Genomic DNA, 15580 nt, shown 5'->3' with positions numbered 1-15580 from the left:
GCAAAAAGTTATGTTTATTTCTACACCTACAATTCACCCCCCCCCTTTTGCAGTGTTCCTAGGGAAATAACACACTAATTATTTCAATGTTTATTAGATATCTTTTTCTCCTAAAGAAGTTGAAAAGAACACAAGACAATAATATTAACATTAAAGGTTAACATAGATGAAACAAACAAAATGCGATGAAGACCAACAGATAATTATTAGCGTAGCAGACAAAGTGATGTACTCCATATTGAATAGGCTCGAAAAGATAAAATAGACAATGAAGATATTGAACTAACTATTGCAAACAAAGTAAGCGTAGCAGAATCAATGTAAACCTCAATTTAGCTTAAATTTGATGATGTTTATCAGTTCATATATGTACAAAAAAACAATCTCAACATAAGTTCATAGAAGAAAAGCCTACTGCTACATTTTTCTAAGCTTCATGCAGTTGCTAATTTATACAATCATGTTTATGTAATGCCTACAGATCAGAATTTGTCGCATTGTGTGCTTCACTAGTCTTAACTTGAAAATGTTGCAACATTTATTTCTCCGCAAAGTGAAGCAAAGCTCACATAAAATTGTTATAATCAAAGGGATGAAAACAAGAAATTTATTCAACGAAATATATTCATGAAGAACAAAAATTTAACCAATAAAAGGGACAAAAAGACTGAAAATTTAACCATAAAACTTATAATTACTTTGCAAAGATCTAAACCAATATTATGAATAATCATCTTAATCCACCGAAATATATTCATATAATTGAAGAACGAAAATTACATGAATTAGAGATTAGCCTGAAGTTCGAGTCAGCGGTGGCTCTGTCGCTCCGTGGCTGGTGGTTGACGAGTTAACGAGGAAGGCTCCGCGAGAAGGTGTTCGAGTCAGTGGTGGCTCCGTCACTCCGTGGCTGGTGGTTGAATTCCGAGTGATGATGGAGTTCTTCGAGTGAGTGATGAGAAGTTGAAGGAAGTAAGGAGTTAGGGTTTTACATGCAATCTGAAATGAAGCGGCAAAGAACGTGGGATTGTGAAAAAAACCCGCGTTGGATATGGGTGATTATTTCTAAACAAATTGTGGCCCATAAAGTAGGTACTTATTATTTGCATCTCTTTTTGGGCGACAAAACATCACTTTCCTAGCACATAGTATATTCTTTCAAAATAGTCCCGCATAGCCCAAGAATATATGATATGTGCGAGAAAATAGTCTCTCGTAACCCAAAATATATATTATGTGTGACAAAATAAACTCAAAATATTATGTGCGATAAAATAATCTTCCACAGCCCAAGAATATATTATGTGCGACAAAATACTCATTTTGTTGCCCAAATATTAATTATGTGCCACAACTTAAGTCCATAAGTTGTCGCTATGATTTCCTAATATTCAATTATATTTGTGAATCTTCCATTAAGGACTTGTGGGCAATTTCAAATATTTTTCAATAAAATCTTTACAATGAGATGGTCAATTACGCACTAATCCCGCGTAGGCAATAGAAATACGCTTTCAGGTATGGATGAACCTCAATCATTGATCAAGAAAACCCTTGTTTATATATTGTTTCTCCTCTTCTGTGAATTTGAGTCTCCATCCCCCTCCTCCTGAATCCATGTGAAGATCAATTTATGTCGCTAACTACTGTAAAGAAAAAAGATCAATGTATGGTTTTAATGTAAAAGGAGGAGAGAGATGGAAGAAAGTGAATAAATATAGTTCAATAATTTGCAGCAAAATGAAAGATGATATCAAGTTGGGTAGTAATCATATTATATATCTTATACATGATATTTGTTTGTGTAATAATGAGAAGGTACATATAGAGAGTTTACAAATAATAACACGATAGGGCAAAGGATACACTGTGTAGCAAAATGACATAAAAGCAAGTAACAATTACATCATTTATCTTATGAATGCTATTGTTTAGTACAATAAGGGGAAATGATAGAAGTTTGCTGAAAAATGACATAAAAGTGAGTAACAATGATATTAGTTTGTGTAATAATGATAAGGTGTGTAAAAAGCAAAAAAAAAAAAAAATTGATAATAGAATAAGGAAAAATGATATAAATTTTCTGAAAATGATTTAGAACTCAGTAATAAGGATATCATTTTTTGTGGTACTGATAAGGTATATAAAGAGTTGATAAATGATATTAAAATAGGTGGAATACAAGTTGCTGTAAAATGACATAGAAATTAGTAATAATGATATCATTTGTCCTTTAAATGATATTAGTTTGGAAAAATTATTTTAAATAAGTCAACCTTTGCGTGGTCTTCCAATTTCAAGTCTAACTTTTGATTATTTCTGTTCAAGTTCACCTTACATTAGTATTAACTATAATTAAGGTTTACGACTACTTAACCTAGAAATGCAGGTTGTATCCGGTAATTATGCTGACGTGTCCATGACCGTTGGGTTTAATTTTTTTTCTTCTTCTTTTTAACTCCTTCTACCTCCTTTCTCCCGTCCCTCCTTTAACTGAACATTTTCTCTCTCCTTTTTTTTTTCTTTCTTCTTCATTTCTCCATTTTCTCCGGTTCTCCATTTTCTTCTGCCATCCATTTCTTCTCCTCTGTCTTCCTTTTTTTTCCTCGAAATTATGTCAGGAAGGAAGCAAGCTTCCTTTGGCTCAGGATCCTTTATGGCCAGTAAGTACAATTTGTCTCAATTTTTTTTCCCCTAATTCAGTCAATTTGTAGGTTTCTTAATTTTTCCCTAATTTTGTCAATTTATAGGTTTCTTAATTTTTCCCTAATTTCTCAATTGGGAACCTGATTCACTGTTGTTGTTTCGTAGGATACTAAATGTGAAATGTTCAAAATCATTGATGATAGCACTGCCCATGAAGATCTTCAATTTCAGATTTTTGAGAAGGATACTAACATAGCTGAGTTGGAGGTTGTTCAGACATTTAAGGACAATAAAATCATGAAATTGCAAACAAAGAAGCATAGCTTGGAATTAGAAATTTCTGCATTGAAGAAAGAAAATGCTCAATTGCGTTGTAACTTGGTGCAAAGTGCCACAAATGAGAAGAATCTGAAATTTGCTCTCATTGTGTTGTGCTTGTTATTTTGTATTTTTTACTACCTTAAGTAGAGGTTGGTGGATGGATGAATGTACTTTGTATTATTGTGCTGACTTTGGATGGTATTAATAAAGATAACATTTGGTTCAATATTTCAGTGCATAGATAATTAGACAACAATATTGCAGTGCTTCAAATTTGCTTTGAAAGTCTTCTTCAATTTCCAGCAGGAAGCTAATTGCAAATGTACTTACATGAGTTCAAAAAAATTGCAACAATTGCAAATTCATAGCATTCAGACCATAAGTGACTAAATTTGTCTCATCCCTAACTAATTGCAACAATTGCAAATTCATAGCATTCATACATTTAACAATTGCAAGTTCAAAAACTAGTACATTTAACTCCAAAAAATTGCAACTTTGTCCACAAAACAGCAACTCTACTGAGTTGGGTGAACAACTTGGGATCCTTGGCTTAACTAGGTGCATTCTGTGCCTCCTCCACCAACCGCACCCCTGCCTCTGCCTCTCACACCAGATCTGCCTCTCCCTTCACCTCTGGATCTTCCACCAGTCCTGCCTCTTCCACCCCCTCTTGATCTAGTTGGGTTAATGATCTGGGCTCCATCATCCATAATCAGTAGACCAACACCTACTGGTACCTGCCAAAAAAAACAAAGAGTTAGTACAGTTATGGAATTAATAAATTGACAAAAAAGAAGTTAGTGCAGCTATACCTGATTTCTTCCTCTCCCTCTGCCTCTTCCAATTGTAGCCCCTCTTGCAGCATAGCCACCACCTCTGCCCCTTCCAGTTGTTGACCCTCTAGCTCCTATCCCACCTAATATCATCCTCCCACCCCTGCCTAGTTGTGTAGGCTGTGCAGTGACTGAATGGTGGGATGTTGATGCTTCTGTAGGAGTTGAAGTAGGTTTTTAGGTCTTCCTCTTTGTTTCTTAGCTGGGGGTTCAAGTGGCTGTGCAGTATCCTTTTTAGGACAACCCCTCTTATTGTGTCCCTTTTCCCTACACAAGGTGCATGTCATTTCTATGCCATGCCTTGTTAGCTGTCCTGGCCTCTTGGGATCCTCATATGCATCTCTAATCCTATTCCTTCTAGGCCTCCCTGGTCCCACCTTAATTGGAGGGGGATCCAACTTACATTCCACCCGAGGCCAATGTCTTTCACCCTCAATAGGTGGTATGGCAGCAGCATAGGTTCTCAGGTAAACCTCTTTTCTGTAACACTCATCAACATAAAATTCTGCTTCTTTGTTAAGGAACTCAATACAGGCCACAGCATGGCAACAGGGTACACCTAATTTGTCCCATTTCTTGCAGGTAAATGTTCTATCCTCAAGGTTTACTATCAACTGATCAAGATAGTACTTAACATTGAAAATGAAATCTGTTGAGGGGATAACATCATATAGTGAAGCTTTTTCCTTCTCCTTATCCAACATAGCTTGTATCCTAGGGCATAAAACTGAATTACACTTCTCCATTTCTTGTCTTTGGTCACTAGTCTTTGCATTAGGGCAACCCTAATATCCTCCAACATGTAGATTAAGTGTTTGGTCCTAGCATTGACTATATAACCATTAAATGTCTCTGCCATGTTATTAGTTATTGCATCAGATCTAATCTCATCACTCATGAAAGCCCTACAGAAGCAATATGGGTTATATGCCCTAAAAGAAGCTGCAGCATCACTATTTTCTTTCTCTAATTCATCCAATGACTCATTGTAGTCAGCCATGCTATAAGATTTAGCTATGCGCCAGAACTTTAACTTCATGTCATCTCCCCTAAAATGCTTATGCCAGTGAGCAAAGACATGGCGAGCACAATGCCTGTGCTCTGCCATTGGCAACACAATGGCAACAGCATGTAGTATAGCCTAAATAGCAACACATGGCAAGCTAATATTAGGGTGCAATAACATTAGTGTGCAATAACATTAGTGTGCAATAACATTAGTGTGTAATTGAGATTCACATAATAAATTAGTAACATAATGAGAGATCGTTTAGATGCTTACAAGATGCTCATCACTGACAATGGCCAATCCAGTACCATCTCCCAAGTCAAGGGAAGTCTGGAGGTGAGTGATGAACCAAACCCAAAATGAATTATTTTCTCCCTCAACTGCAGCCCAAGCAATTGGGAACATCTGCTCATTGGCATCTCTCCCTACTGCAGACAAGATCTGACCACCAAGGAAGGTCTTCAAAAATGCAGCATCAATGCAAATGATCCTTCTGCACCCTTCCTTCCACCCCATGGCCAAACCCTCATAGCAAGTGAAAAGTCTCTGGAATGTAGGTGGATTTGACTTCTTACTTGTGTCAACCACCAAATCCAAGACTGTATCTGGGCTTGTTTGCTTGATTGCTTCAATGTATATCCCCAACTTGAGGTAATGATCTTGCATTGACCCATGAAGTAGCTTGTGGGCATGATACTTCACTTTGTAGGCAAAACTTTTCTTCACTAGCACCTTATAAGCTCTCTTAATTGTTTCATGAATGTCCTTGGCTGGCCAATGGGGCCTAGCCTTGAAAACCTCCAGCATTTCCTTAGCTACCCATGTAGCCTTTAACTGCCTATTCTTCTTCATGTTTCTGTGACACTTATGCACTCCCTTCACCTTCCTGACTAAAAAACTTGCTTTCAATGAATCCAAGACCCATACAGGTAAAAGGAACACCCCTTTACACACCTCACCCCAAGTTCCTGCCTCCTTGACTTGTTGCTTATCAAAAAAGTGAGGTTCCTTCCTTGCAAAATAGAATACTTAGCCACTGCCTGCTTAAAATCATCCCTGGTTGCAAACCTTTGCCCTGGCTTCCACTCAAGCTTACTAAAATCTGTTTAAGCACTAACTAACACTCCTCTCCTTGGTCTAACACTTCCCTCTACCTCATCACCACTCTCTGGAGGTGTGTTTAGATCCTCATCACTGTCAAAGTACTCACTCTCATAGCCACACTCCCTTGTGACAGTTGATCTACCATTTGTAGGATTTGATTGGGCATTTAATGTACCTTCAACAGCTTCTTTTTGTAGTTGGCTAGCTATTTGTAATAACTTGTTATTAGCACTCCTCACTCTATCCCTAGCAATGTGATACTCCTCATCACTGCAATCAGACTCCTCTAACACAGGGTCCTCTTCATCTTCTGGCCCTAATTCCTCCTCATACCCCTCACTCAGATCTGCATCTTCACCTCCCTCACTCAAATCTGCATCCCCAGTTTGTTCTTCTTCCCAAGTTTCATCTGGTTCATATAATGAATCCTCAGATGCATCACTGTACTGCTCTATCAGCTGATCTAACCTCAATGTAATGTCATTAGGTCTAGGGTCAATCCACTGATAATTTTCCAGAAAATCATTGCTAGAAGGAGGTTCTGTGACTAAGGGTTGAGTTATTGTTTTTTGTGGTGTTTTTTGTTGTTTTTTCTCTAGTGTTTTTTGTGGGATTTTAGGGTTAGAAAGAACAGGTTTTGGAGCTTTATCTACTTTGGGTGAGGTGTCAGTCAAAGATGATGTGCCAAAGTCCAACAATATGCACACATCATCACTCCTCAACCTAGGTCTAGTTGCCACATCAGGTGGACCCCTTCTTGGTGTCAATTTGTTTTTTTAATGGGTTGAGAAACAGACATTGTTTGGGAACAGGAATTGGTTTTGGTTTTTGGGTGGAAGAAATAATATTCTTACTTGTTTGGGGACCAGGAATATTCTTCAAACTACACACATCATTGCCTTTATGTTGCACATATAAGTCAATTGACCAATTTTTAATGGCTAATTCCCCAGCTTCAAACACCTGAGCATCACCCTCAATTTTTGTCAACCCAACCTTCATGGCTTCTCCTGGCCTAAGATACCAAACCCCCTCTATGTCATCATATTTTCCAGTTTTAGTAACCATCTCATGGACCCCCAAAACATAATTCATCTGGGTTTGCTTCAAAGGTTCTGCCTTTACCCCCTAGGTATATCATCTCCCCAATATTAGCTTTCATAAATTTCCCTCCATGCCAGAAACGTAAAGTTACATTCTTGAACAAACTATCTGACATTGCAACCTAATAACCATGAAAGATGAATTTAATAAAAAGTTAACCTAAATTCAACATGTGAGGTAAAACTATAAGCTAAATTTAATCATTTTAGCAACAATATAAGCCATCAATCAAGACTAAAATTCAAAATCATAAGATGTTGAAATCGAAAAAAAAAGCTTCAAAGAAGGAATTAAACGCACCTACAATGATGAAGATGATGGGAACTTTCACCCTTTTCGCAATTTTCTGTTAAACGCACCTACAATTTCGAAAATTTCAGCAAATCCCTTCGCTAATTTCCGAAATTCTCTCTTATTGTTTCTTTGATGAAATAAAATGGAGGAGAGGGATAGAAGTTGTTTTGTTTTGTTTTGGGGGTTTTCGTTTCTGGGTGGGTATTGTTATGTGGGTGGGTTTTTGGGTGGGTATGGTTATGTGGGTGGGTTTTGGGTGGGTAATGTTACTTGGGTGGGTATTGTTAGTTGTGGAGGACTTTAATAAAAGTCAGACTTCCAACCAACCTATTTAATTACCTATTGTGCAGGTAAGTAGTCATAAACCTTAATTATAGTTAATACTAATGTAAGGTGAACTTGAAAGAAATAATCAAAAGTTAGACTTGAAATTGGAAGACCACGCAAAGGTTGACTTTTTTAAAACAATTTTTCCTATTAGTTTTGGTAATTAATGATACGATATATCAAGACTTGACAAATGATAATGTAATAAGGAAAAATAACCTAAAATAGCTCCAAATTGACATGAAATACATTAGTAATGACATGAAACTGTTCTATAATGAGATGAAACACAAATATTAGTTTATACATGTGATAATATTGTTATACAATAAGTTATGTTGTAACAATAGTAAACCATATTATTCTTTCTTATTTATGTGTGTTTTTACTAATTTATGTCATTTTTAGCTAACTTGTATAATTTTCTGCTATTTCATTATTATTTGTCAACTTTTTTTATATCGTATCATTCTTATTCATTTGTGTGTCATTTTTACTATTATTTTTCAAACGTGTGTCATTTATACAGATTTTTATGTCCTTTTTTCAACAACCTTGCATATCCCCTATTTTATTATCATTTGTTAACTCCTTATGTACAATATCATTTTTATAAATTTTTGTGTCATTTTTGTTCTTTTTATGTCATTTTAAGTAACTTGTTTCATGTTCCCTAACATTATTATTTGTTAACTTCTTATGTATCACATCATTGTTACTCATTTCTGATTCAATTTTACTCATTTCGATGTCATTTTTTTTTAGCAAATTTCTATCACGACCCCCTATTTTATAGTTATCTACAAAATCCTTATGTACCATATCATTGTACATTGACAGATTCAATACCATTAAAATTCTTCATTTTTTCTTCCCTTGAAAACGACCAGAGCTTAGATCGAGAGATTATGATGGGGCCGGGAATCCTCCATCTTGCTGGATCAATCTAGTGGTAGTTAACTTGGAAATTGCTTATGAAGTTATTTATTGTTTTAAAAAATGAAATTAAAACTTAGGCTCATGCTTTTACCTCGTATATTGTGGTAATTTGCTCATGAGAGCTAGAGAGGACTGGGAGCTGGAAAGACAGAGAGAAACGAGTAGGAGGGGGGAGAAAAGTTAGGGGTTTCTCTAGTTGTGAAGGCGAAGAGAAGTGCTCCCTAGTTGGGTTGAGCTAGCTGACAAATAATGGACTTTTATAATTTAAAACATTAAAGACACATGGTACATGTACAGTTTGGTTTGGTTTAGATTTTTTTTAGTTTTCAAAATAAAAACCAAATCAAAAAATAATTTTTTTTTCCAGTCTAAACTTTATTGATTTTAAATAAAAAACAAACCAACTTATTAATTCGGTTAGGTTTCGTTCGTTTCTCGATTTTAACCAATTAACTGACATCCCTAACTCTATGAACTGTTCTCTTACAGTTATAAGTTTCTAATTAAGTTGTTGAACTTTAAGATTGTTCAAGTCCAACTCAGATGTTCATATTCACTAAAAAGGGAAGGTGAGATGGTCCTTTTTCTTTGATCTTTGATACTCTACACCTTTTTCTCTCTCTATGGAAAACTTTGAGATATCTTCAAACTCAATTGAAGAAACAGATTAGATTATTAGATCTAATAAGAAACCTAAAAGGAAAATTACTACTTGGATCTTCGATCAAACATCCAATTTAGGAGAGGGGCTGATTGATTCTAATCATCAAATCCAATAACGAGATGAAAATTTGTTGATCCACAGTACTGATAAACGAATTCATGAACCTTCATTTCGCGATATGCTACAAGGCCAAAATCGTTCATCCGAGACATCAAATCAAGCTGAGAATGTAGATGATGAGGATGATGTATCTGATGATGACGTTGCGCCAGAAGAAATAATGGATGATGAACAAAGCCCGATAATTCTCCTCACAAAAGAAGAAAAACAAAGAATGCGTCAACCATGGAAGAACTCACTCATCATTAAAATGTTTGATGGAAAAATTGGGTATATGGGTTTAATGAGGAAACTCAAGAAAAAATGGAGTATAAAAGGAGAATTGGCGCTGACTGACATTGGTTTTGATTACTTCATAGCCAGATTCTCGAACAAAGCAGATTATAATTTTAATTTGTTTTGGCTCAAGGGCCATGGATGATTGATGATTGTTATTTAACAATCCCCAAATGGATTCCAAACTTCATACCAGATCCTACTCCTCTGAAAGTGCTAACTGCGTGGGTCAGAATCCCTAATCTCTCTGTGGAATACTTTGATACACACTTTCTTAACAAGGTGGGTGCAAAAATAGGAAAAGTGATTAGAGTTGACAAAACTACTGCTCAAGCTGATAGGGGACAGTTTACAAGACTAAGTGTGGAGATCGATCTCTCAAAGCCTCTCCTGTCAAAATTTTGGTTAAAAGGTAGAATCTGGAAAGTGCAATATGAAGGCATAAAAATGATCTGTTATAAGTGTGGAAGGATGGGGCACAATGAAGAACATTGTGCTTTGTTTAAAAATGGTGTAAATGATATAATGGAACTTGATTCATCCACCAATTTTGCATCGCAACCACAACAACAACACAATCCTAATAAACCGGAAGATTTACAGGACTTTGGATCATGGATGTTAGTGAAGAAACCTTCGAGGAAAAGAACTCCAACCGCCCATAATAATATTCCGGTACCCAGAAAAAATCTCACTGGAAGGTCAAAGTCAACGCCCTGAAAAGTCAAAAAATTCCAAGAGCATTAATGACTCAAATTCAAAAAAAAAGGGAGGGTTCAAGATTTTCTGTTTTAGAGGAGAATCTTGTGGAGGCGCTGAAAACTAATAAGGAAATTTGTGAGGCAATTCCGGAGCAGGAGCAAGTATGCCAAGAAGACATCAAGGAGCTTCCTTTAGTGGAAGATGAGAATAGGGGATTTGGTAGTGAGTATTTCCCTTCTGTCAATCTAGGTGCGAATTCACAGCAAACCCCCACGTGAACAAAGGAAACGATTTCCTTCAATTTAGGAAAAAATTCTTTCGCTCAAAAATCTATCAAAAACAAAAAAATCCTTCAAAAAAATTATCAAGAGAAAAATAAAGGCCCAAGATCAATCCAGCACAAAAGTGCTATCTGATATCAACCCTAATGTAATTAACCGTGCCACTTCTAAGCCTTCCTTAGAAGCACAGCAAGGTAAAGAAAATTCCCCACACTTAGTTGAAGCCACCCCTCATGCCACCTTTTTGAAAACCTTTGACAATGTCCTCTTCAACCAACAATCCATCTCTGAATATCCAAGGGAGGTCCAGAATGTCCCTGCAACCCCCTCATGTTATCAAGTTGAACATCCCCCCGGAGAAAACAATTTGCGCGGGATGTCCAATGGACAACCCCTACTTAGCAATAGCGATCCCCCTGACCCATGTCTTGGAAGTAAGGATGGATACTTGGATAACACCAACCTCGGAGCCACCGGAATTAGTGGTCAACATTCTAATTCCCAATGATGTTCAAAGTTTAATCAGGATGATTAGTAATACATACTAGACTTCGTTACCTTCTTTGAAGATAGAATCCCAAACTTAGCCCCCGACTCTTTACCTATCTCTTGTATGGTGTGGAATGTACAAGGGGCAGGAAGTAAAGGCTTTGTGGCTGCTCTCAAGGAGATTGTTTGCATCAATAAGCCGGATGTCATCAATTTGGTGGAAACTCATATGGGATATTCACAAGCTATGAAAATAGCTACGATCTTAGGCTACTCGGGTCAGACTAGGGTGGATGCTAGTGGCTTTAGCGGTGGAATATGGGTCTATTGGAAGCCTGAATTGGTCACAAGAGAACCTTTAATTCAACACGCCCAACACATAACAATGAACATAACAACAGTAGGGGCTATCCCTTGGTACTTCTCAACACTCTACGCAAGTCCTAACCCCATAAAAAGACGAGAACTTTGGGAAGAGCTTCGCAACTTTGCGCACACTCACAAAAATCCTTGGTTAATCGTGGGGGACTTCAATGAAACCTGTTTTGGTTCAGAATGTAGCAGCACGAGTCATGAAACTTCTCGCAGAGCTGATCAGTTGAACGACTAGATTGAAGATCTAGATTTAATTGAAGTGGAATTTTCAGGAGCCTCTCACACTTGGGCTAGGGGTGTAACTCAGGAAACACGTGAAAGTGCACGACTAGATCGAGCCTTGTGCAACAGTGAATGGAGTCTTGCGCTTTAATCAGAACCACATTAAACACCTTCCAGCAGTTCAATTAGATCACTGTCCAATTTTTATCTCTCCAAATGGGTTCGCCCCCCTGCAAGTAAGTTCACGTCCCTTGCGTTTTCAAGCTGCATTGATGTCACATGAAAATTTCAAAGCTTTCTTGCATGATAACTGGAAAAAAGAGCTGCCATTAGTCCCTGGATTGGCTAAACTCTCAACTGAGTTACAAAAGTGGAATAAAGAAATTTTTGGCAACATATTCCAGCAAAAACGAGTCCTGTTGGGTTGAATAGCCGGAATCCAAGAAATTCTATCTCAACGTAAGCATAAAGGTCTAATCAAGTTGGAATCTCGCCTAAGGCATGAACTGGATGAAATTTTGGAACGTGAAGAAACTTTATGGTTTCAAAAATCTCAAGTTGACTGGCTTAAAGATGGAGATAGAAACACTACTTTTTTTTCCACATAAGCACCGTGATTCGAAGATTGAGAAACAAAATTTTGGCTATTAAAGACAATGAGGGGCGTTGGATACATGACAAAGAGGAGGTGAAAAACACAGCAGTGAATTATTTTGCGCAACTTTTTATAGAGGATAGTCATGAGGTTACGTATGATATCCCTCAGGATGTATTTCCAGAACTATCTAATGAACACTGGAGACATCTCACAAAAAATTTCTCCACTCTAGAAATAGACAAGGTGGTGCATAACATGGGCTCTCTCCGCACGCTAGGTCCAGATGGTTTTCAGGCTCTATTTTTTCAAAAAAACTGGGAGATTGTGTCCCAAAACGAGTATGATTTGGTTCTTCGGGTTTTAGAAGGAAAGGGGTTGCCTGAGAATCTCAATAACACGCACATTGTGCTCCTCCCCAAGGTGGACGATCCAGAATCAGCAAGTCAGTTCAGACCAATAGGGCTTTGCAACGTAATTTACAAAATTATTACTAAGGTAAGAATTAGCAGAATTAAGCCTATTTTACCTTGTCTGATTTCTAATACCCAGTCTAGCTTTGTACCGGGCCGACAAATTACTGATAACATTGTAATTGTGCAAGAAGTCATTCACACAATGCACCGGAAGCAAGGTTCAAAGGGGTTTATGGCCATTAAGATTGATTTTGAAAAGGCCTATGATAGGCTTAAATGGCATTTTATTAGGGATACACTTCTTCATATGAACATCTCAATATTACTCATTGATATTATCCTGGAATGCGTGACTTCTGCTAAGTTACATGTATTGTGGAATGGAGAGCCCTCACAGAGTTTTACACCATCTCATGGTGTTAGACAAGGGGATCCATTATCCCCATATCTCTTTCTAATGTGTATGGAACATCTTTTTCAAACTATCGAAACTGCGATAATAGAGAAGAAGTGGAAACCTATAAGAGCTAGCCGTGATGTCCCCTTTCTCTCTAACTTGTTTTTCGCAGACGACATTATTCTTTTTGCAGAAGCTTCGATTGATCAAGCACAAGTCATACATGATTGTTTGAGTAGATTTTGCAGAGCTTCAGGCCAAAAGGTGAGTTTAGCGAAGAGTCGGGTCTACTTTTTGGCCAATGTGGAAGATGATACCTAGTCCGATTTGTGCAAAACCCTCAATATGGAAGCTACTACAGACCTTGGTATGTATCTTGGGATGCCTACCCTCACAAGTCGGGTCACTAAAGATACCTTCAGGCATTTATGCGAAAAAATCGATAGACGGCTTTCTGGGTGGAAAATGAAATATCTTTCACTTGCTAGAAGGTTAACGTTAGCCAAAGCCACCCTTTCCACCATGGCTACTTAATCTATGCAGACGGCTAAAATTTCCCGCACCATATGTGACGAGCTTGATAGAAAAACGAGGAGATTTATATGGGGGGAAACGAAGACAAACGCACCATGCATCTTATTTCTTGGGAAACTTTACAGAAGCCAAGAGATCAAGGGGGTGTTGGCTTTAGATCCGCGAGACAAGCAAATGCAGCCTTCATGACCAAATAGCGGTGGCGTATGCTAGTCGAACCCAATGCCCTCTGGTCAAGAGTTTTGAGACAAAAATATTGCAAAGGTCGATGTGATATCAACATGTTTGTACCTAAACAAGGTATGTCAAATATTTGGAGCGGTATAACGGAAAATACTCGAGTGCTTTTTGAAGGGATGCGTATGGCTGTGGGTAATGGTCTCAACACCCTGTTTTGGGACCATAAGTGGGTGTTAAACAAACCCCTTAACTATGTGGTAACCCAACCTATTCCACCAGAGCTAGAAGGAGCAACAGTTGATGACATGTGGGATAAAGATTTTGGATGGAAGTGGGAAACCTTTGCATCATACTTGAATTCGGATCATCTAAAAATGATTCAATCATTTGAATTAAAGGAAGATGCAGAATTAGGAGACTTAGTGTATTGGCATGGCACACCTAGAGGGAAGTTTTCCATTAAATCTGCAATTAGTTTGATGAAAAATGAAACTGATTCCTCTAATGAAGAGTGTTGGAATCTGGTATGGACAGCGCCTATTCAACAACGCCAACGTGCATTTCTTTGGCTATTATGTCATGACCGTCTGATGGATAATAACAATGGATTCAAGCGAAAATTAACTGATGACCCAAAATGTTTCATTTGCGGTCACAATGTGGTGAATTCCATTCATGTGCTTAGAGATTGTCCAACTGTGACAATGGTTTGGAAAGAAATTGGAGGGATTGCTTTTACCCCCGAGTTCACCCAAGGAGATATCAAACACTGGATATCCTACAATCTGTCAGAATGATTAGGGGGAATGGTGGCCAACTATGTTCGGTATCACAGTGTAGTGGTTATGGAGGTGGCGTAATAGCCGAGTATTCGAGCATCGCCTAGATATTCCAGTGGATCCGGTAGCTTTTCTGCAAGTTCGTTTCAATGAAACCAAAAGAGTGCTGCTAAGATTGGAGGATGATGAACCCCACAACCCAAATAAAAAAAAAAAGAAATTTGTGAATTGTGTTTCACCGCTAGAAGGTTGGTACGCTCTCAACACTGACGGGGCTGCAAAAGGGTCACCAGGGTCCACTGGTGGGGGTGCAGTCATCAGGGATCACCTCGGCATCTTCGTATCAGCCATTTCTGCGAATTTTGGCATCTGTTTAGCTTTCAAAGCGGAGGTTTTGGCTCTCCATCGTGGTTTACATATTGCTCTCAACTTGCAAATCAGAAAGCTTATGATTCAGATGGATAATTTAGCGTGTGTGCAAATCTTTTAAGGAAAGGTAGAGGCTAGTGGTGAATGCGCTCACTTAATCCAACAATGTCGGACTCTGTTAGATAGCCCAGATTGGAAGACGTATATTGCTCATGTGTACCGTGAAGGCAATCGTGCAACAGACTGGCTTGCAAATCATGGAGTAACCTAGAGTTGCACCTCCATCTTTTTAATAACCCTCCCCCAATTCTAAGTAGAATTCTAGTTGAGGATTTACAAGGTGTGGCTTTCCCACGCTTGATCCCTCCGTAGGTAGTTTTCTTAGTTGTAGTTTTGTTTGTTTTAAATTATTTCTGGGCTTTGCCTCATTTGAATCAAAAATAAATAAATAGTGAAAAGGTAATAATTACATATATACAGGCAGTGGCGGATCCAGGAATCTGGGAATAGTTGGTCACACTCTAGGTAGCACGGAAACGGATAGAGGGACGGTCATATGGGTACAGGGATGGAAAATGTCAAAATTAAAATTTTAAAAATG

General features: G+C 37.9%; 1 protein-coding gene across 1 annotated transcript; it reads right to left on the bottom strand.

Moving 5' to 3' along the window:
- Window positions 1-3910: 3910 nt before the first annotated feature.
- On the bottom strand, window positions 3911-5664 carry LOC104908513 (uncharacterized). The gene is made up of 3 exons (XM_057395748.1): window positions 5086-5664; window positions 4540-4944; window positions 3911-4417 (listed from the first exon to the last, which is right to left on the bottom strand). The coding sequence occupies exons 1-3, from the start codon at window positions 5662-5664 to the stop codon at window positions 3911-3913; spliced, it is 1491 nt and encodes a 496-aa protein (XP_057251731.1).
- Between the last annotated feature and the right edge of the window lie 9916 nt (window positions 5665-15580).

This window comes from Beta vulgaris, chromosome 6, assembly GCF_026745355.1.
Source record: "Beta vulgaris subsp. vulgaris cultivar EL10 chromosome 6, EL10.2, whole genome shotgun sequence".
NCBI lineage: Eukaryota > Viridiplantae > Streptophyta > Magnoliopsida > Caryophyllales > Amaranthaceae > Beta > Beta vulgaris.
This window is presented reverse-complemented; position numbering and strand designations above follow the sequence as displayed.